This window comes from Neomonachus schauinslandi, chromosome 13 (assembly GCF_002201575.2).
Source record: "Neomonachus schauinslandi chromosome 13, ASM220157v2, whole genome shotgun sequence".
Taxonomy (NCBI): domain Eukaryota; kingdom Metazoa; phylum Chordata; class Mammalia; order Carnivora; family Phocidae; genus Neomonachus; species Neomonachus schauinslandi.
Genome location: NC_058415.1, coordinates 24,717,134 through 24,739,850, shown reverse-complemented (window position 1 = coordinate 24,739,850; position 22,717 = coordinate 24,717,134). Strand labels below are relative to the sequence as shown.

Below are 22,717 nucleotides of genomic sequence, written 5' to 3'. Positions count from 1 at the left end.
TGAAAGGAATTGTTGATCAAGCATTAATATTTGTCAGTTTACTCTATAAATGATGTATTCTTCACTTAGGAAATAGGGACTCAGTGGGAAGCTAGGTTTGTTTGCTTTTTATTAAGAAGTATAATTTACGCACAATAGAATATACACGTCTTAAGTGTGAAATTTGATGAGGTTTCACACATAAATATACGACCCACATCCCTAACAAGGTAAAGAACATTTTCATCACTCCAGAAAGTTCCCTTCTACCCCATGCCAGTCCTTTTCTCATGTCATCCCCTGCCCCCCACAGGCAACCACTGTTGTAATTTCTATCATCATAGATTAATTCTGCTTCTTTATTTGAAGTAAAGCATACAGTATGTTATTCTCTGGTCTGGCTCTTTCTCTCCCAGAATGTTGCAGGTTCATTGATGTTGTGTGTACCAGTAGTTTTTTCCTTTTCATTGTTAAATTGTATTCCATGGTATGAATATATCGTAATGTGTTTATTTATTCTCCTGTTGATGGACATTTAGTTTGTTTCCATTTTTTGGACCATTAGGAATAAGGCTATTAGAACATTTTTTATGATCTCACTGAAGAGGAATTCTTAATCTCAGGAAACAAACTGAGGGTTGCTGGAGTGGTGGGGGGTGGGAGGGATGGGGTGGCTGGGTGATGGACATTGGAGAGGGTATGTGCTATGGTGAGCACTGTGAATTGTGTAAGACTGATGAATCACAGACCTGTACCTCTGAAACAAATAATACATTATATGTTAAAAAAAAAAAAAAAAAGTAGGAAGAGAGAAATGAAGAGGGGGAAAACAGAGGGGGAGACGAACCATGAGAGACTATGGACTCTGAGAAACAAACTGAAGGTTCTAGAGGGGAGGGGGTGGGAGGATGGGTTAGCCTGGTGATGGGTATTAAAGTGGGCACATATTGAATGGAGCACTGGGTGTTATATGCAAACAATGAATCATGGAACACTACATCAAAAACTAATGATGTATGGTGATTAACATAACATAATAAAAATTTTAAAAAAACATTTTATTTTTTTAAAGATTTTATTTATTTATTTGAGAGAGAGAGAATGAGAGAGAGCACATGAGAGGGGGGAGGGTCAGAGGGAGAAGCTGACTCCCTGCTGAGCAGGGAGCCCGACGCGGGACTCGATCCAGGGACCAGGATCATGACCTGAGCCGAAGGCAGTCGCCTAACCAACTGAGCCACCCAGGCGCCCAAAAAAAAAAAAAAAAAATTTTTTAGAAACAGCTTTATTTAGGGGCACCTGGCTGGCTCAGTTGGTAGAGCATGTGACTCTTGAACTTGGGGTCATGAGTTTGAGCCCCATGTTGGGTGTAAAGATTACTTAAATAAAATAAAATAAAATATTTAAAAAACCCAGGTTTATTTAGGTATAGTTTACATACTATAAAGTTATCCATTAAAGTGTATAATTCAGCTGATTTTAGTATATTTACAGAGTTGTGCAGCCATTACTGTAATTAATTGTATAATATTTTTGTGATCCCCATAGGAAATCTCATGCTTATTACCAGTTATTCCCTGTACCCCTTTGGTCCTACCCCACACCCCGACTTAGGTAACCACTATATCATTTGTATAGATTTGCCTATTCTGGACATTTAGTATAAATGGAATGATACAAAATGTGGTTTTTGAGATTTCTTACACTTAGCAGAATGTTTTTAAGTTCATTCATGTTGTAACATCTGTCAGTACTTCATTCCTTTTTATCACTAATAGTATTCCATTGTATTTGATTTTATTTACACATTAATTACTTGGACATTTGGGGTGTTTCTACCTTTTTTTTAAATAGGCTCCATGCCCAGCGTGGAGCCCAGTGCAGGGCTTGAACTCACAACCCTGAGATCAAGACCTGAGCTGAGATCAAGAGTCAGAAGCTTAGGGGCGCCTGGGTGGCTAAGTCGTTAAGCATCTGCCTTAGGCTCAGGTCATGATCCCGGGGTCCTGGGATCAAGCCCCACATCGGGCTCCCTGCTCAGCGGGTATTCTGCTCCTCCCTCTCCCTCTGTCTTCTGCTTGTGTTCCCTCTCTTGCTGTGTCTCTCTCTGTCAAACAAATAAATAAAATCTTTAAAAAAAAAAAGAGAGAAGCTTAACCAACTGAGCCACTCAGGTGCCCCGGTTGTTTCCACTTTTTAAATTATGAATAATGCTGCTATGCTCATTCATGTACAAGTCCTTACATGTTTAATTTCTCTTAGGTAAAAACCTAAGAATGAAATTGCTATGTCATGGGGTAGATGTTATGTTTGCTAATTTTTTTTTTCATTTTTAAAAATTTGAGTGTAGTTGACACACAATGTTAAATTAGTTTCAGGTACATAACACAGTGATTTGACAAGTTATATGTTAGATGTTCACCACGAGTGTAGCTTCTGTCACCATACAATGCTCTTACGGTATCACTGGCTATATACCTTATGCTGTACCTTTTATTCTCTTGATGTGTGTTTAACTGTAAGAAACTACTGTTTTCCAAAGTGGATATACTATTTTAGACTTGTTAGAGGTACAGGGGTTTGTGAAATAAAGAAAGTTATTTTTGCATTCCTGGTAGGAAGGCTGACAAAAGGTTTTTTATGATGCTAGCTTTAGTTCCTTTCACTATAGCTAAAGAAACAGTTTCAATAATTATTTGTATTTCTGTATGCCACTAACAGTGTAATTAAAATCAAAATGCTTTTTACAGTAATATAATAATACCTGGGAATAAATTTAATAAAAATGTGTAAGGCCTATATTGGGAAAATTACAAAACTTTATTGCAAGCAAGTAGACTTAAGTGGAGGAATATACCTTAACTTATTATCATAAAGATACCACTTTTTCTCAAATTAATCTGTAAAATCAGTGCAATCCCAACCAAAACCACAATTTAGTTTTTTCTTAATTGAAGTTGACCTGCAAGATTATATTAGTTTCAGGTGTATAGCATAACAATTCAACATTTATATACATTACAAAATACTACAGTAAGTATAGTTACCATCTGTCACCATACAAAGTTATTACAAATATTGTTGAGAATGTTCCCTAAGCTGTACTTTAAATCCCCATGACTTATTTATTTTATAACTGTAAGCTTGCACATCTTAATCTCCTTAATGTTTTACCCACCTGCCCCTTACAACCACCAGTTTGTTCTCTGTATTTGAGTCTGTTTGTTTCATTTTGAAAATTTAGTTTTTAAGCTAAAAACTAAAGCACTTCTAAAAAATTAATATGGCAGTGCAAAGGACCAAAAATAACCAAAACATTCTTGAAGAAAAAGATAGGGGAATTTGCCCAATCAAATATCAAGATTTTTTATAAAATTAATAATTAATACAGTAAGGTATAGGCATAATGATAGATAAATAGACTATTAGAACAAAATAGCACAGAAATAGGCCAACCACCCAACCATGAATGTAACCTTGATCTGGAACAGAGTGATATGGAATACTACTGGGTAAAGGATGAACTTTTTTTAAATACATGGTTTTGGGCAATTGAGTATTTTTATGGAAAAAAGATTAGATTATTACTTCATGTCATACATAAAAATTCACTCACAGTGGATCAAAGACCTAAAAGTCAAAGGCTATGTTACAAAACTTGTAGGTGCTAATACGGGAATATTTTTTTATAACTTTAGGGTAGGAAAGATAAAACCCACTAGCTTGGGGGCGCCTGGGTGGCTCAGTTGGTTAAGCGACTGCCTTCGGCTCAGGTCATGATCCTGGAGTCCCTGGATCGAGTCCCGCATCGGGCTCCCTGCTCAGCGGGGAGTCTGCTTCTCCCTCTGACTCTCCCCCCTCTCATGTTCTATCTCATTCTCTCTCTCAAATAAATAAATAAAATCTTTAAAAAAAAAAACCCCACTAGCTTTAAATTTATACTTTAAGGACTTCTTTCCATCAAAATATGTTAGAAAAGTGAAAGGATGATCTTCAGAGTAGGAAAAGATTTTTTTCTAAAATAGAACTCATTGAAGAATCGAAAAAGCAAGTACTCACAAAAGAGGATATTTATATGGCTTAAAAACATATAAAAAGATGTTCAACCTCATTAGTAATCATGGAAATGCAAATTAGAACCACAAAGAGAATATTACTTAACCTCCAGTTTAGCAAAAATCCAAGCATCTGATGATGTGTGTGTGTGTGTAATTAAGGATTTTATTTTTAAGTAATCTCTACACCCAACATGGAGCTTGAATTTACAACTCCAAGATCAAGAGTTACGTGCTCTACCACTGAGCCAGCCAGGTGCCCCCAAAGCATCTGATGATTTGAATTGTTGGTGAGAATATGGAATAATGGTATACTGCTTATGAAGAGGTAACTCGTTACAGTTTTAAAACGTTCAACATAGTACTGGAAGTCCTAGCCAGGGCAATTAGGCAAGAAAAAGAAATAAAAGGCATCCAAATCAGAAAGGAAGAAGTAAAACTGTCACTATTTGTAGATGACATGATATTGTGTATAGAAAAGGCCCAATAAAGATTCCACCAAAAACTATTAAGTAATAAATTAATTCATTAAAGTTGCAGAATATGAAATGAATATACAAAAATCTGTTGCATTTCTATACAATAATAATAACAACCTATCAGAGAAATTAAGGAGAACAATCCCATTTACAGTTGCATCAAAAAGAATAAAATACCTAGGAATAAATTTAATCAAGGAGTTGAAAGACTTGTAGACTAAAAACTATAAGACATTGATGAAAGAAATTGAGGAAGACACAAATAAATGGAAAGATACCCCATGCTCATGGATTGGAAGAATTAATATTGTTAAAATGTCCATGCTACCCAAAGCAATCTACAGATTCACCTCAATCCCTATCAAGATTCCAGTGGGATTTTTCACAGAAATAGAACAGAAAATCCTAAAATTTGTATGGAACCACAAAAGACCCTGAATAGCCAAAGCAATGTAGAAAAAGAAGAACAAAACTGGAGATATCATGCTCCCTGATTTCAAGCTGTACTACATAGCTATAGTAATCAAAACAGTATGGTATTGGTGTAAAAACAGACACAGTCCAATGGAACAAAATAGAGAAGCTCAGAAATAAATCCACACATATGTGGCCAATGAATTTATGACAAAGGAAGCAAGAATATACAATTGGGAATGGACGGTCTCTTCAATAAATGATATTGGGAAAACTGGACCATTATCTTATACAATACACAAAAATTAACTTAAAATTGATTAAAGACTTGAATATAAGACGTAAAATCCTAAAACTCCTAGAAAAGTTAGCAAAAAAAAAAAAAGAAACCTTGCCATGTGTGATAACATGATGAACATAGTGGATGTTATGCTAAGTAAAATAAGTCAGGCAGAGTAAGACAAATACCATATGATTTAACTTATATGTGGAATCTAAAAATATGAGCAAACAAAACTCATAAATAGATTCATAAACAGGACACACTAGTGGTTGCCAGAGGGGAGGGTGGTAGAGGAATGAGCAAAATTGAAGGGGATTAAGAAGTACAAACTTTAAGTTACAAATAAGTTATAGAGATGAAAAGTACAGCATAGGGGATATAGTCAATATAACATTGAATGGTGACTACACTTATTGTGGTGAGCATTGTGAAATGTATAGAATTGTTGAATCACTGTATTGTACACTTGAAATTAATGTAGCATTGTATGTCAGCTACAATTAAAAAAGAAAGCTCCTATAAGAAAACATAAGTGGTAAGCTTTACATTGCCGTTGGCAATGAGTTTTTTGGATTTGACCCCAAAAGTAGAGGCAATAAAAGCCAAAATAAACAAGTGGGACTCCATCAAACTGAAAAGCTTCTGCACTCCCAAGGAAACCATCATCAAAATGAAAAGGTAACCTATTGAATGGAAAAAAAATATTTGCAAGTTGTATACCTAATAAGGAGTTAATGTTCAAAAAATATAAAGAAGTTGTACAACTCAATAGCAAAAAAACCAAACAATTCACTAAAAAATGGGCAGAGGATATGGGTAGACATTTTTCCAAAGGAGACATACAGATGGCCAACGGGTACATGAAAAGATGTTCAACATGACTAATCACCAGGAAAATGCAAATCAAAGCCACAATGAGACATCACCTCACACCTGTTAGAAGAGCTATTATCAAAAGGACAAGAGATAACAAATGTTGGCGAGGGTGTGGAGAAAAGGGAACCCTCATGTGTCATTGGTGGGAATGTCAATTGGTGCAGCCACTATGGAAAACAGTATGGAGGTTACTCAAAAAATTAAAAATAGAACTACCATATGATCCATCAACCATGAAATGAATAACAAACTATGGCAAATTTAGTCAATGGAATACTAATCAGCATTGAAAGTGAATGAATTACTGTTATCAGGAACAACATGATTCCATATAAAGTTCAAAAACAAGCAAAATTAAACTCATTTAGGGATGCATGCATAGGTTGACAGGCAATAAAATCAAAGAGATTATCACAAAAAGTTCAAATAGTCACACCTCTAATGAAGAAGAAAAGAGAAGCGTGGAATCTTTTGGGGTGCTAGCAGAGTTTTATTACCTTGATAGTAACTTATAAGCATGTCACTTTATAATTATTCTTCAAACTGTATATATGCTTCATATGTTCTTAACATGCATAGATCTAAGGGTATTATGTTAAGTGAAATAAGTCAGACTGAGAAAGACAGATACCATATGATTTCACTCATATGTGTAACTTAATAAAACAAATGAATAAAGAAACAAACAAAAAGCAAAATCAGACCTGCAAATACAGAAAACAAACTGATGGTTGCCAGAGGAAAGTGGGGTGGAGGGATGGGCAAGATGGGTGAAGGGCAGTGGGAGATATAGGCTTCTAGTTATGGGATGAATAAGTCACAGGAATAAAAGGCACAGCATAGGGAATATAGTCAGTGATACTGTAATAGTGATGTATGTTGACAGATGGTAGCTACACTTGTGAGCACAGCGTAACATATAGAGAAGTTGAATCACTGTGTTGTATACCTGAATCTATAGTTGTGTGTCAACTATACTCAATTTAAAGATTCCAAAAAAAAAATTAAAAGCTTAAAATTGGATTTTCTTTATGCAAGTACAAAAGAGAAGTTATTTCTTAAAAGGATACTATTTATAGTAGCAACAAAAAATTATAAAGTACCTAAAGATCTAACAAAAGTTATGCAGAAACTTAATGGAGCAAATTATAAAATTTTGTTGAAAGACAAAGATGACCTACATAGAAAGACATGCTGTTTGAGTGGATAAGAAGCTTTATTATAATGGAAGTAACAATTTTTCCCAAATTGTTTCTGCATTTCCAATGAAAATCCTAAAAGCTTTTTTACCCCTAAGAACTCAACAAATTACTAATATGGAAGAACAAAGGCTAAAAAAAAGCAAAGAGCTCCTAAAGAAGAACCAATATTTAATGTATTACCTGTCATTCATCAAAATTCCATATATGCAGCGGTCTATTTTTTGAGCTCTCTATTCTGTTCCAATGGTTGATTTGTTCCTGTGCTAATTCCACAGTGTGCTCATTACTTAACATCATGTCTTATATGTGGAAAAGCAAGGGATGGTTGTTAGTCATATTGGGAAAAAGTCAAATTGGATCTTGATCTTTCATCGCACATTCAGATCTATTCCACATAGTTTATAAATACTTCTATGTGAAAGGCAATTGTACAACCCATAGAACTAAAAAATATGGAATATATTTTTGATGCTCTAGGTAGGGAAGATCTTAACAAAAACACCATAAAATGGATGGTTGGTAAATTGTTATTCAAAATCAATAACTTATTTTTCACAAAAATATTAAAAAAGGTAAAAAGGGCACAATTGAGAGAACATGTTTTCAAAACACAACTCATTATCCAGACACAGAAAGAACTCCTATCATATGGTTAAAAAAGAGATGGCTGTTTTTGTTTTCTTGCTATCTCAAAGGATAGAAATTTTAAATGTAGTTAAGAGACATCAAGTGTTTTACAAAATCAAGCATTTTACAAAAACCATAAAAAATGTCCAACTTTGTAAATAAAATTTTTTAAATTAAAAAACCCCCAAAACTTATGCAAAATGAATATTGTTTAGTGACATCTAATAAAACCAATAAAATATGGAAATAATAAACACTAAATTCATATGAACAGTTACTCATACAATAGGGGACAAGGTACTGGTAATATTCTAGTTTTTAAGTAAAATAGTGCTATCATGGGTGTTCTTTAAAAAAGAAAGTCTTATTGAGTTATAGTTTATATACCATAAAATTCACCCTTTGTTAAGTGTATAATTCAATACAGTAACTTATAATGAATTTAAAGAACTGTGCAACCATAACCATAGTCCATTTTTGAGATTTATCCATGTTACATTATAGTGTGTGTCAATAGTTCATCTCACTTCATTGCTGAATAGCATTTCATTGTGTAAATGTTGTTTATTCAACAGTTGATGGAATTTGCTGTGAATATTTCATACATATCTTTGTGTAGATACTTGTTTTCATTTCTCTTAGGTGGATACTTAGGAGTGAAATTGCTGGGTTGTATGGTCAAGCTGTTTTCCAGAGTGTATCATTTTTCATTCCCACAAGAGATGTATGAAGGTTCCAGTTTCTCCACATCCCTGCCAACACTTGATATTGTCTCTTGTTTTGATTGTAGCCATACTAATGGGTATGTAGTGTATCTCATTGTTGTTTTAATTTGCATTTCCCTGGTGACTAGTGATTTTGAACATCTTTTCATGCCCTCATCAGCCAGTCTTAACGTCTTTGGTGAAATGTCTATTCACATGTTTTGCCCATTTTTAAAGTATGTCATCTTATTGTTTTTGTGAGATTTATTTACACATTCTGGATTCAAGTTCTTTATCAAATATATTATTTGTAAATATTCTTTCACAGGATGTGATTTGCCTTTTTCTTTTTAAGAGTTTATTTATGAGAGAGAGAGTATGCGCTCACACAAGCGGGGGGTGAGGGGCAAAGGGAGAGGGAGAAGCAGAATCCCCACTGAGCAGGGAGCCCAATGTGGGGCTTGATCCTAGGACCCTGAGATCATGACCTGAGCCTAAGGCAGATGCTTAACCCACTGAGCTACCAGGTGCCCTGACTTTTTATTTTCTTAATGTTGTCTTTTGAAATACAAAAGTTTCTAATTTTGATGAAGTCTAGTTTACCATTTCTTCTTTTATGGATTGTGCTTTTGGTATTCATTTAATAGCTCTTGCCTAACCCAGGTTCACAATGATTTATCCTAGAAGTTTTTAGTTTTAGTTATTCCTTTAAAGTCTGTGATCCATTTTTATATTGTCGCAAAATACCTATAACAAAACTTACCATTTTGACCTTTTTAAGTGTATAGTTCAGTGGTATTAACTACATCCATATTGTGCAGCCATCATCACCATCCATCCCCGTAACTCTTTGTATCTTGTAAATATGAAAATCTATACTTACTAAATAATAACTCCCCATTCTTCTGTCCCCACAGCCCATGGCAACCACCATTTTACTGTCTCTGACTGACTATTCTAAGTACCTCATAAAGTAGAATCATATACAGTATTTGTCTTTTTGTGACTGACTTATTTCACTTAGCATAACGTCTTCCAGTTTCACCCATGTTATACATTATTGCAGAATTTCCTTTTTAGGACTGAATAATATTCCACTGTATACTTTTGCTTATCCATTCATCTGTTAGTGGTCACGTGGGTTGCTTCCATGTTTTAGCTCATGGGATTGATGCTCCTGTGAACATAGCTGTACAAATATCTGACACCCTGCCTCTAATTCTTTTGGGAATACACTCAGAAGTGGAGTTGTGGATCATGTGGTAATTCTACTTTTAATTTTTTGAGGAACAGCCATACTGTTTTACACAGTGGTGTACCATTTTCCCTTCCTGCTAACAGCATGCAAAGGTTCTGATTTCTCCACATCCTTGCCAGCATTTGTTTTCTGGACAGCACCATTCTAATGGATATGAGGTGGTAACTCATTGTAGTGGGTTTTTTTGTTGTTGTTTTTTGTTTGTTATTGAGAGAGAGAGAGCATGCACATGCAGGCCAGGGGTAGGGCAGAGGGAGGGAGAGAGAGAATCTTAAGTGGGCTCTGCATACTTTAAAGAAGAGCTAGTATCAATGCTTCTCAAACTGTTCCCAAAAAATGAAGAGGAGAAAACATTTCCTAACTCATTTTTTAAGGCAGCATAACTCTGCTACCCAAGCTAGACAGTGACACTACATGAAAACTATAGACCAATGGCACTTATGAATATCAATGCAAAAATCCTCAACAAAATACTAGCAAACACAATTCAACAGCTAATTTTAAAAATTACACACCATGACCAAATCAACCTACAGAAAGAAAAAAAATATTTGCAAATCATACATCTGATAAGGGATTAATATTCAGAATATATAGAGAACACCTAAATCAATAACAGTAACAACAAAGGGGCACCTGGGTGGCTCAGTCGGTTAAGCGTCTACATTGATACTAGCTCTTCTTTAAATGTTTCGTAGAATTCACCAGTGAAACCATCAGGTCCAGGGCTTTTCTTCATTGGGAGAGTTTTGATTACTGATTAAATCTCTTTAGTAGTTATAGGTCTATTCAGATTTTCTATTTTCATGATTTAGTCTTGGAAGGTTTTTGTTTCTAGGTATTTGTCCGTTTCATCTAGGTTAACCAATTTATATGGCATGCAGTTGTTCATATATAATTCTATTTCTGTAGAACCAGTAGTAATGTCCCCATTTTCATTCGTGATTTTAGTAATTTGAGTGTTTTCTTCATCCATCTAGCTAAAGGTTTGTCAATTTTGTTGATCTTTTTGAAGAACCAACTTTTGGTTTCATTGATTTTCTCTGTTATTTTTCTGTTCTCTGTTTTATGTACCTGTTCTAATCTTTATCATTTCCTCCTGCTACCTTTGGGTTTAGTTTTTTGTTCTTTTTCTAGTTCCTTAAGTTGTAGAGTTGAGTTGTTGATTTGAGATCTTACTTGTTTTTTAAGGTAAGCCTTTATAGCTATTAATTTCTCCTTAGCACTGCTTTTGCTGCATTCTGTAAGTTCTGGTATGGTGTGTTTTGGTTTTCATTTATCCCTAAGTATTTTTCTAATTTCTCTTGTGATTTCTTTCTTGATCCATTTGTTGTTTAAAACTGTGTTGTTTAATTTCTGCAATTTTATAAATTTTCCACTTTATGTTATTGATTTCTAACTCTATCCCACTGTGGTCAGAGAAGATACTTTATATAATATCTTTTAAAATCTATTGTGGCCCTGTATATGGGCTTTCCTGGAAAATATCCCATGTGCCCTTGAAAAGAATGTGTATATTGTTTTTGAGAAGAGTGTTCTGTATATATTTGATAGATTTAGTTGGTTTTTTGTATTGTTTATTTCCTTACTTATCTTCTGTCTGGTTATTCTAATCATTATTGTGAGTGGGGTACTGAAGTCTCAATTATTACTATAGAACTGCCTATTTCTCCAATTCTGTCAGTTTTTCTTAATATATCTTTATGGCCTGTCATTGCATATGTAAATGTTTATAATTGTATTTTCTTGCTGTATTAAACCCTTTATAATATATAATGTCTGCCTCTGTCTCTGGTAACCTTTTTTTATTTTAAAGTCTGTTCTGTCTAATAGTATAGTCACTCCTGCTCTCTTTTGGTTAATATTTGCACAGAATATCTTTTTCCTTCTCCTCACTTTCAACCTATTTGTGTCTTTGGATTCCAAGAGAGTCTCTTGTAGAAACCATATAGTTGGATGTGTGTTTTTATTCAATCTGACAATATCTGTCTTTTGATTAGGGAGTTTAATCACATTTACATTTAAAGTAATTATGGACAATGAGGGACTTCTATCAGTGTGACATTTGTTTTTTATATGCCCTATAGCTTTGTTATCCCTCATTTCCTGCATTACTGTCTTCTTTTGTGTATAGTTGATTTTTTGTAGTGAAATGTTTAAATCCCTTTCTTGTTTCCTTTTTTGTGTATATTCTTTGGCTATTTTCGTTGTGATTACCATGGGGATTACATTTAATATCCTGAAGTTATAACACTCTCCTTCATTTTTTCTAAAGATTATATTTATTTGAGAGAGAGAGTGCACAAACAGGGGGAGGGGCAGAGGGAGAGGAGAGAATCTCAAGCAGACTCCCCGCTGAGTGTAGAGCCTGATGCGGGGCTCGATCCCAGGGCCCCGAGATCATGATCTGAGCTGAAGTCAGACGCTTAACTGACCAAGCCACCAAGGTGCCCCTCCTTCATTTTTGAAGGACAGTTTTGCCACATATAAGATAATTGGTTGAAAATTTTTTTCTTTTAGCATTTGAATATATTGGCCCATGTCTTCTGGGCTCCAAAGTTTCTGAAGAGAAATATGCTAATGGTCTTAGTAAATATCCCTTATATGTGGTAATTCACTTCTTCTCACTGCTTTTAGGATTTTCTTTGTCTTTGTCTTTTGAAAAAAATTTTTTTTTAAGAGTTACTTATTTATTAGAGAGAGAGCTGGGAAGGGGCAGAGGGAGAGAATCTCAAATAGATTCCCTGCTGAGCACAGAGCCCAATGCCAGGCTAAATCCCACAGCCCATGAGATCATGACCTGAGCCGAAACCAAAAGTCTGACACTCAGCTGACTGAGCCACCCAGGCGCCCTTTGAAGTTTTGTTTATAATGGGTCTTGGTATGGTTTTCTTGGAGTTCATCTTTAAAAATTTTTTTTTTTTTTAATTTGACAGAGAGAGAGAGAGACAGCAAGAGAGGGAACACAAGCAGGAGGAGTGGGGAGAGGGAGAAGCAGGCTTCCCGCTGAGCAGGGTGCCCCATGTGGGTCCTGGGATCATGACCTGAGCCAAAGGCAGACACTTAACGACTGAGCCACCCAGGCGCCCCTCTCTGAGTTCATCTTAACTTGGAAGCTTCTTTGAGCTTCTTAGATGTTTATACTCGTGTTTCATCAAATTTGGGAAGTTTTCAGCTACTATTTTTAAATTTTTTTTCTATTTCATTATTTTTATTTAAATTCAAGTTAGTTAACATATAGTGTAGTATTGGCTTCAGGAGCAAAATTTTGTTATTCATCACTTACATATAACACCCAGTGCTCATCACAAGTGCCCTCCTTAATGCCCATTGCCCATTTAGCCCATCCCTCCACCCACCTCACCTCCAGCAACCCTCAGTTTGTTCTCTATAGTTAAGAGTCTTCTTTTTCCTAAGATTTTATTTATTTATTTGAGAGAGAGAACATGAGCAGGGGGAGGGGCAGAAGAAGAAGCAGGCTCCCCACTGAGCAGGGAGCCTGATGTGGGTCTCAATCCCTGGACCCCGAGATCATGACTTGAGCCAAAGGCAGACACTTAACCCAACTGAGCCACCCAGGCGCCCCAGTTAAGAGTCTTTTATGGTTTGCCTCCCTCTCTGTTCTTATCTTTTTTTTTAAAGACTTTATTTATTTATTGACTGTGAGCAGGGGGAGGGGCAAGGGAGAGGGAGAGAGAAAATCTCAAGCAGACTCCACACTGCGTTTAGAGCTTGATGTGGGGCTCAATCCCATGATCCTGAGATTATGACCTGAGCCAAAACCAAAAGTTGGATGCTTACCCACCTGAGCCACCCAGGTGCCACTCTGTTTTTATCTTATTTTTCCTTCCCTTCTGTGTTCATCTGTTTTGTTTCTTAAATTCCATATATGAGTGAAATCATATGGTACTTGTCTTTCTCTGACTGACTTATTTTGCTTAGCATAATATACTCTGGTTCTATCCATGTTTTTGCAAATGGCAAGATTTCATTCTTTTTGATGGCTGAGTAATATCCCATTATATATATACCACATCTTCTGTATTGATTTATCAGTTGATGGACAATTGGGATCTTTCCATAATTTGGCTATTGTTTATAGTGCTGCTATAAATATTGGGGTGCATGTGCCCCTTCGAATCAGCATTTTTGTATTCTTTAGATAAATACCTTGTAGTGCAATTGCTGGGTTGCAGGGTAGTTCTATTTTTAACTTTTTGAGGAACCTTCATACTGTTTTCCACCGTGGCTGTACCAGTTTGCATTCCCACCAATAGTCTAAGACTGTTCCTCTTTCTCCACATCCTCGTCAACATCTGTTGTTTCCTGAGTTGTTAATTTTAGCTGTTCTGACAGGTGTGAGGTGGTATCTCACCATGGTTTTGATTTGTATTTCCCTGATGATGAGTGATACTGAGCATTTTTGCATGTGTCTGTTAGCCATTTGTATGTCTTCTTTGGCAAAATGTCTGTTCATGCTTTCTGCCCATTTTTTTAACTGGATTATTTATTTTTTGAGTGTTGAGTTTGATGAGTTCTTTATAGATTCTGGGTACCAGCCCTTCATATGATATGTCATTTGCAAATATCTTCTCCCATTCTTTCGGTTGCCTTTTAGTTTTGTTGATTGTTTCCTTCATTGTGTGGAAGCTTTCTATCTTAATGAAGTCCCAATATTTCATTTTTGCTTTTGTTTCCCTTGCCTCTGAATACGTGTCTAATAAGAAATTGCTGTGGCCGAGGTCAAAGAGGTTGCTGCCTGTGTTCTCCTCTAGGATTGTTTCCTGTATGTTTAGGTCTTTCATCCATTTTGAATTTATTTTTGTGTATGGTGTAAGAAAGTTCAGCCACTATTTCTTAAAATATTCTCTATGTCCTTTTCTCTTGTCTCCTTCTGAGACCCGCACACTATGCATATCGGTCTGCTTAATGGTATCCTATAGGTCCCTTAGGCTCTGTTTGCTTTTCTTCATTTATTTTTCTATTTTTTATCTACATAATTTCCATTGTCCTGTCTTTAAGTTCTCTGATTCTTTCTCCTGCTTGCTCAGCTCTGCCTTTAATTTGTCATTTTAGCTGTACTTTTCAGCTCCAGGATTTTTTGTTGTTGTTGTTATCTTTTTAGGTTTTCTGTCTCTTGATATTTCCATTTTGTTCACACATTGTTTTCCTGATTTTCTCCACAACTTCCTTTAGTTCTTTGAGCATCTTTATGACAGTTGTTTTAAAGTCTTCGTCTCACATAACTGCTATAAGTCTTTTTCAGGGACAGTTTATATTGATATATTTTTTGCCTCTCAATGGCCCATACTTCCTGTTTCTTTGAATACATTGTGATTTTTTGTCAAATGCTAGATATTTGTATCTAATAATGTGGTAACTCTGGGGATCAAAGTCTCCTCCTTCCTTGGGGAGTGGTATCTTTTGTTATTTTTGTTTTTTTTTAATTGTTGTAGGCTGTCTCTGTTCCAAGTATGAACATGAAGTGTAAACTTAATTTCTTAGGTCTTTTCTGAGCCTTTTTCCTTGGGCATGCACAGTCACTGTCTAATTTTCCCCTTATAGGCATTTATTTTTGAATGTCCGGTTTTTAATGTCTGGCTCCCAAAAGTGAAAAAGTAAAAAATGAAGGGAGGAAAAAAGGGCAGTAGCCCTTTAAATCCAGTGGAAGTCACTTCAGCTGGAGGGAGAGGGGCTTACAGCAATTTGAGGAGGTACAACTACAATGGTTGCCTGCCCCTTTGTCTCTTTGGCTGCACTTCTGTGACCAGAGCGCAATCAGTTACCAGAGCAGATGCCCATTATTTGGAGGACAGGGTCCTTTTTGCCCACCCTAATTCCCATAAACTGTGCAGGCTGCTCCACAAACATTCACATAGCTGCCTGCCTCGTGGCTGAGGTTGAGGGATCAGTAGCTGCTACTGTGCTAAAAGCTAAAATTAACCGAAATGAACCTCAGTTTACCATCCACATCTTGCCCTGGAAGTTGCAAGCCTTCAACAGAGTCCAGAGTTCTAAAACAGTTACATCAGATGGATTCTGCCAGTACAGTTGTTGTCTAGAGGAGGAGACAGATTCCTGGTGCCTCTTTCTCTTCTCAGGATCCTCTCTTTGATTCATTTTTGAGTTAATTTTTGTGTATGGTGTGAAAAAAAGGGGCCAAATTCACTTTTTGGAATGTGTGTATCCGGTTGTCCCAGCACCACTTGTTGAAAACACTTGTTTCCTTAATGAAGTACCTTATTCCTTTGTAAAAAGTAAACTGACCAGGGGCGCCTGGGTGGCTTAGTCAGTTAAGCGTCTGCCTTTGGCTCAGGTCACGGACCCAGGGTCCTGGGATTGAGCCCCATGTTGGGCTCCCCATTCAGTGGGGAGCCTGCTTCTCCCTCTCCCTCTGCCCCTCCTCCCTGCCCATGCTCTCTCTTTCTTAAATAAATAAATACAATCTTTGGAAAAAAAAAAAACTGACCATAAATGTGAAAGCTTATGTCTAAACTCTCAATTATGTTCCAGTGATCTATAAGGCTGTACTTATACAAACACCCATACTGTCTCTCTCATTATATGCTTGGCACATAATAGGTGTTCAGTATTTGAGTTGTATCAAAACTGAATTGGCTCAACTTATTAAAGAATATGTGTTCTTACATTTGCCCCTTTTTTGTCTTTTTGGGGGGTTTGGTAGGGGGGCATTGTGGGTGATTTATTTTTGCTTCTTTTCTTCCTAGTTTCTTATCAAACTGTCTTTTGAAAAATTCTGTTCTTACTCTATAAAAAAATTTTCTGCCTCACTGAAAAATACTCAAGGGCAGAGTACTTTTGGGATAGGCATGCTGGTAATGGTAGTAGCCATAGAAAAACTGAGGACACTGGCTGGAACTGCACTCTTTAGAGAAGTGAAATCCAGAGGCCAGTTAGTTGCCATCATGTTATTCCTTCCATAGAATCTTAGCACTGATTTGTTTCAGAGGTACAGATCTGAGATTCAACAGTCTTGCATAAACAAATAATGCAATATATGTTAAGAAAAAAAAAAAAGAAGAAGAAGAAGGTAGCGGGAGGGGAAGAATGAAGCGGGGGAAATCGGAGGGGTAGACGAACCATGAGAGACGATGGACTCTGAAAAACAAACAGGGTTCTAGAGGGGAGGGGGGTGGGAGGATGGGTTAGCCTGGTGGTGGGTATTGAGGAGGGCACATTCTGCATGGAGCACTGGGTGTTATGCACAAACAATGAATCATGGAACACTTCATCTAAAACTAATGATGTAATGTATGGGGATTAACGTAAGAATAAAAAAAAAAAAAGAAAAAAGAAAAAAAAAAGAATCTTAGCACTGATTTAAGCATTGTTGTATTTATTATTTAAAGTGAAATCTTACCAGAATATATTGGACATATTTAATGAAGCAGTAGACTTAGAGTTATATGTGTAGCACTTAGCAATAGAATAACTCATGGGCAAGTTACTTAACTTCAGTGAGGCCTTGATTACTTTGTGGCAAAATAATTCTTGCTCTATCAGCCTCTTATGATGTTAATGAGAGTCAAAGTGATGCTTTACATGAGAGCTTTGCAATACACAATGTGCTGCACAAATATTTTTAGTGTTGTTTGTTTATTAAGCAGTGATACACATTTTTGTTTCTTTCAAACACTTTCTAAGATAATATATAGGGAAAGGAACTTGAACTTTTGGGTCATTTGCTTACAAATATAATTAAAATGGGTAAAGTTTGAGCGTTATAGCTCAAGAATGTTGGACATATATGAAACTAATGAGAGTGAGAGGAATATTTTCTTCAGTCTTTTTTTTTTTTTAAAGATTTATTTGAGAGAGAGAATGGGAGGAGCGGGAGAGGGAGAGAGAATCTCAAGCAGACTCTGTACTGAGCACGGAGCCCGACACAGGGTTCAGTCTCACAAACCTGAGATCATGACCTGAGCTGAAACCAAGACTCAGACACTTAACTGCCTGCACCACCCAGGCGCCCCTTCAGTCTCTGTCTTTATTACAAGAAGTTGGAGAAGAAATGCTGCTTTAATTGGAGAACATGTAAAATTTCTAATTTAATGTAATTGAGTAGATTGTGATAAAATCTTGTCTCTTTATCATGGGTATGTAGAATTTATGTAAAAAATATTTTTTCGGGGGCACCTGGGTGGCTCAGTCGTTAAGCGTCTGCCTTCGGCTCAGGTCATGATCCCAGGGTTCTGGGATCGAGCCCCACATCGGGCTCCCTGCTCAGCCGGAAGCCTGCTTCTCCCTCCCCGACTCCCCCTGCTTGTGTTCCTTCTGTCGCTATTTCTCTCTCTGTCAAATAAATAAATAAAATCTTTAGAAAATATATATATTTTTTCAATGTAATGTACAAGATGGAGTAATACAGAGCTACAGTAATCAAGGCAGTGTGGTATGGCATAAGGGTAGACATACAGGTTGACAGAACAGAATTGAATCCAGAAAGAAACTCTTAAATTTATGGTCAATTGATTTTGTACAACAATGCCAAGACAATTTGGTGGGGAAGGAATAATCTTCTCAACAAATAATGCTGGATATCCACATGCAGAAGAATGAGTTTGGACCCCTGGTTCACCCCATACACAAAAAAATTACTCAAAATGGATTATAGACCTAAATGTAAGAGCTAAAATGGTAAAGCTCTTAGAAGCAATTATAGGAGTAAATTTTCACAACTTTGAGTTAGGTAGTGGTTTCTTGCATAAATTGAACATTGTCAAAATTCAGAAATTTTGTAATACAAAGAACACTATCAACAATGTGAAAGGACAGAGCACCTGGGTGACTCAGTTGGTTAAGCGTCTGCCTTTGGCTCCGGTCGTGATCCCAGAGTCCTGGGATCAAGCCCCACATCAGGCTTCCTGCTCAACAGGGAGTCTGTTTGTCCCTTCCCCCGCCCCTCCCCCACTCATGCTCACATGTGCTTTCTCTCTCAAATAAATAGATAAAATCTTAAAAAAAAAACATGAAAGGACAGCCCGCAGAATGGGAGAAAATGTTTCTAAATCATATATTTGATAAGAGACTTATATCTAGAATATATAAAGAATTCTTGGGCGCCTGGGTGGCTCAGTTGGTTAAGCGACTGCTTTCGGCTCAGGTCATGATCCTGGAGTCCCTGGATCGAGTCCCGCATCAGGCTCCCTGCTCGGCAGGGAGCCTGCTTCTCCCATGACCCTCCCCCCTCTCATGTGCTCTCTCTCTCTCATTCTCTGTCTCAAATAAATAAATAAAATCTTAAAAAAAAAAAAAGAATTCTTACAACTCAAAAGTAGAAAACAATCCAGTTAAAAAGTGGGCCAAGGATCTCAGTAGACATTTTTCCAAAAAGATAAAAAAATATCCAATAAGCACATGTAAAGATGCTTAGCACCATTAACCATGAGGGAAATGCAGCTGAAAGCCATAGTGAGATACCACTTCACACTCACTTAGGTGGCTATGATGAATAAAGACAGATAATGGCAAGTGTTGGTGAGCATGTGAAGAAATTAGAACCCTCATATGCTACTGATGGGATTGTAAAACGGTGCAGCCACTTTGGAAAACTATCTGGCAATTCCTCAAAAAATTAAACATAGAGTTATCATATGTTCCAGCAGTTCTACTTATAGATATATACCCAAGAGAATTGAAAACATAGCCACACAAAAACTTGTTCTTGAATGTTTATAGTAGCATTATTCATAATAGCCCAAAAGTAGAAACCACCCAAATGTCCATCAACCAATGAACGGAGAAATAAAATATCATGTATCCATCAGTGAGATACTATTTGGTAATCAGAAATGAAGTACTGATACATGCTATAATATAGGTGAACTTTGAAAGCATTGTGCTAAGTGAAAGAAGCCAGTCACAAAATACCACATATTATATGACTTCATTTATATCAGATATCCAGAAAAGGCAGATCTATACAGACAGAATGTAGATTAGTGTTGTGCAGGGGAAACTGAGAGGGGAGGTATTAGGAAGAAATGGAGAATGACTGCTAAAAGTGCAGGGTTTGTTTTGGGGGTGATGAAACTTATTAAATTGATTGTAGTATGGTTACACAACTCTGTATATATTAAAAACCATGGAAATGTGCATATTAAATGGGTGACTTATATGGTATATGGATAAATTTTTTTTTTTTAAATCAAGCAGTACCCAACTCAAAAAAAAAAAAAAAATCAAGAAAAGGACTTCTAAGAATGTGTCTCTACTGTTTATCTTCTGGAGATACAGAAGAATCACATGGTTGATTGTCTCTTAGTTACCATTTTTCTTTCATTCTCCAGCTTTCTGGTGGCTGACTAGGTTTATTAAATGCATACACTTTTGTGTTGAATGATAGTAAATCGTAATTCATTTTTGACAGGAATTGAGTTCTCAGACTTTATCACATGATGGAGGATTCTTCAATAGACTGGAAGATGATGTTCATAAAATTCTTATTAGAGAAAAAAGAAGAGAACAGCTTACAGAATATAATGGAACAGATAATTGCGCAGCTCATGAACACAACCAGGCATGTAAAATAGAAAATTCTCTTAAAATCACAGTGAAATTAAAATGCAGTTTTCCTTTTTTAAAAAAACTTAAACAGTGGAATCCAATTATGATATGACACTACAGTTTTAGGATATCTTAGTCATTATCAGGCATAGATACTTATATTAGCAAGTATGAGGTACTCCATTCATTGAATATTTATTGAGTGTGTGCTGTGTGCTAGGTACTGTTAGTCACCAGTATAGGGGAGTGGGAATACCGAGATGGGTGAGACTGTCCTTCACTTTGGTACTCAGAGCAGTGGGGATAAGAGGAGGCAGACCTATAGAATATCATTCAGCATGACGAAGGCTTGAGAGAGATGAACAATACAAATGAGGTTTTGAATAGAGAAGGTGCTAGCTCCCTCCTTGGGTGAATTGTGAAAGGTGTCTGAGGAATTGACATTTGGGATGGATGTTGAATGATGAATAAACCGTAAGCAGAGAAATGGAGGGGCCCTATGGGAAGTGTAAGAGCAGAGGCCCAGAGCTGCACAAGCCTTAGACTGAATATTCAGGAAATAGAAGGTTTTGCACTGAGATGCACAGAGTGTGTGAGGCTGGGGTAACAGGGCCAGGGAAATAGCTTGGGTTTAGATTATGAAGGTCTTTTTAAGAGGAACCAAGAAGTTGGAATTTTAACCTGTAGACCAGGGGTTGCAAACTATTGCCCACAAGCTAAGAATGGTATTCACACATATTACTCAAAAAATAAAAAAGAAAGAAAAGATCTCATCATATAGAGACCTGTAAGTCTGCATTTATTTTTCTCACCACAACTGCTAGTCTTCTGTTTTATTTACTCCTTTCTTTCTTTTTTTTTTTTTGGTCTAACTTATTCTTAAACTTTCACCCGGTCTTTACCTTATATTGACCTCTAACCCATCAATAATTGTTCTCCGTCTGAAATTTGTAGTAAGTAATTTCAGTAGTGTTCCCACAAATGCTTTCCCTTTACCTCCTTGATTTTCTCTTCTTCCCTTGTAGGTGCACAGCACTGACTTTCACAGTATTGCCTACTTTCTCTATTCTGATTTAATTCCTGGGCTGCCAGGTGTTGCTGGAAAATATATACATATTTTAAGACAATGCTAATGTTCTGTTCTGAAAATCAGTGCAATGTAACTTTTGCCAGATCTTCATTTCTACATAACAGTCCTTTGGTTCATCTCTCTCTCTCCTTTTTTTTTTTTAAATTAAACTATAATAAACATACAGCGTTACATTAGTTTCAGGTATACAGTGTAACGATTCAGCAATTCAGTACAATTTGACTTTGACAGATTCCTACAGTGGCTGTTCCAAAATCTAAAAGCCCGTTTCCCATCCTTTTATTCTTCTGTGGATATTACCTCTTTGTTTCATTAAGATTGGTAAATTCAGTCACTCAACAAATTAAACACCTACTATGTTGTGTTATATAGGACACAAAAGAAGTCAGACCATTTTTATTCTAATGCAGCAGTATGATGGGTTTATAAATAACACTAACATAATTCCACATGGAAATCTATTTTCAACTTAGTGGCAGGAAATCCTTGCCTGTACAAAAAGTACTTGTGAGCTTCTTCCTTTCTAACATTGAATTAAATTTAATGTTTTCAAGTCTTGCCTTAACTTTTTGTATAGTCCATGCGACCATGTTAACATATGTGCTTCCTCTTCTTTCGTTGACTATGATTCTCCCCTTTGTGGTCCATATCTTTTTTTTTTTTAAGCCATCTCAGATCATTTTTGGATAGAAAGAATTATATTCGTGTATTTCAGTAAATAGGTGTCTCAGACCCTTCGTAGAACAAATTTTGGCATATAAAAGTTCAGTTAAATGATTAAGTATGTTAATGATCTAGTAAGACCAAAGCAACAGTGCAGTATAGAACAAGTGTCTTTGAAGTCAGCCAAACCTAATAACACAAAATACAGCTTATGTAAGCTGATAAGCTACATTGGGATGAAATTACCTGCCTCTTATGTACTGTTATTAGGAGTTGCAATTAATTAGCAGTTAAGATTTAAAATTTTTATCAGCGTATGTTGTGCAAGGTACTCAATATATAATTATTTTTGTACAAGGTAGAAAATGGCGTGTCCCAAAAAGGATATATTGGTAAAGTGCCATTACCATGGCACTTGGTAAAGTGCCATTACCATTACCATTCACAGGAATGGAGATCAGAGATGGCTTTCTAAGGAGAAAATGGCTTTTGAATTGGAATATAAAGAACAGTAGAATATGAATATGCACAGGTGAGGGAGGAGAAACTAGAATGCCGTA

The 22,717-nt window shown here is 36.3% G+C and overlaps 1 protein-coding gene across 2 annotated transcripts in view; it reads left to right on the top strand.

The window, feature by feature from the left end:
• The window catches only part of GKAP1 (G kinase anchoring protein 1), a 76,754-nt gene that overhangs the window by 36,284 nt on the left and 17,753 nt on the right, over nt 1-22,717 (top strand). For both annotated transcript variants that reach the window (XM_044920474.1, XM_044920475.1), the window contains exon 8: nt 20,268-20,417. In XM_044920474.1, coding sequence (XP_044776409.1) covers nt 20,268-20,417 — 150 coding nt within the window. The remainder of the gene's footprint in view (nt 1-20,267; nt 20,418-22,717) is intronic.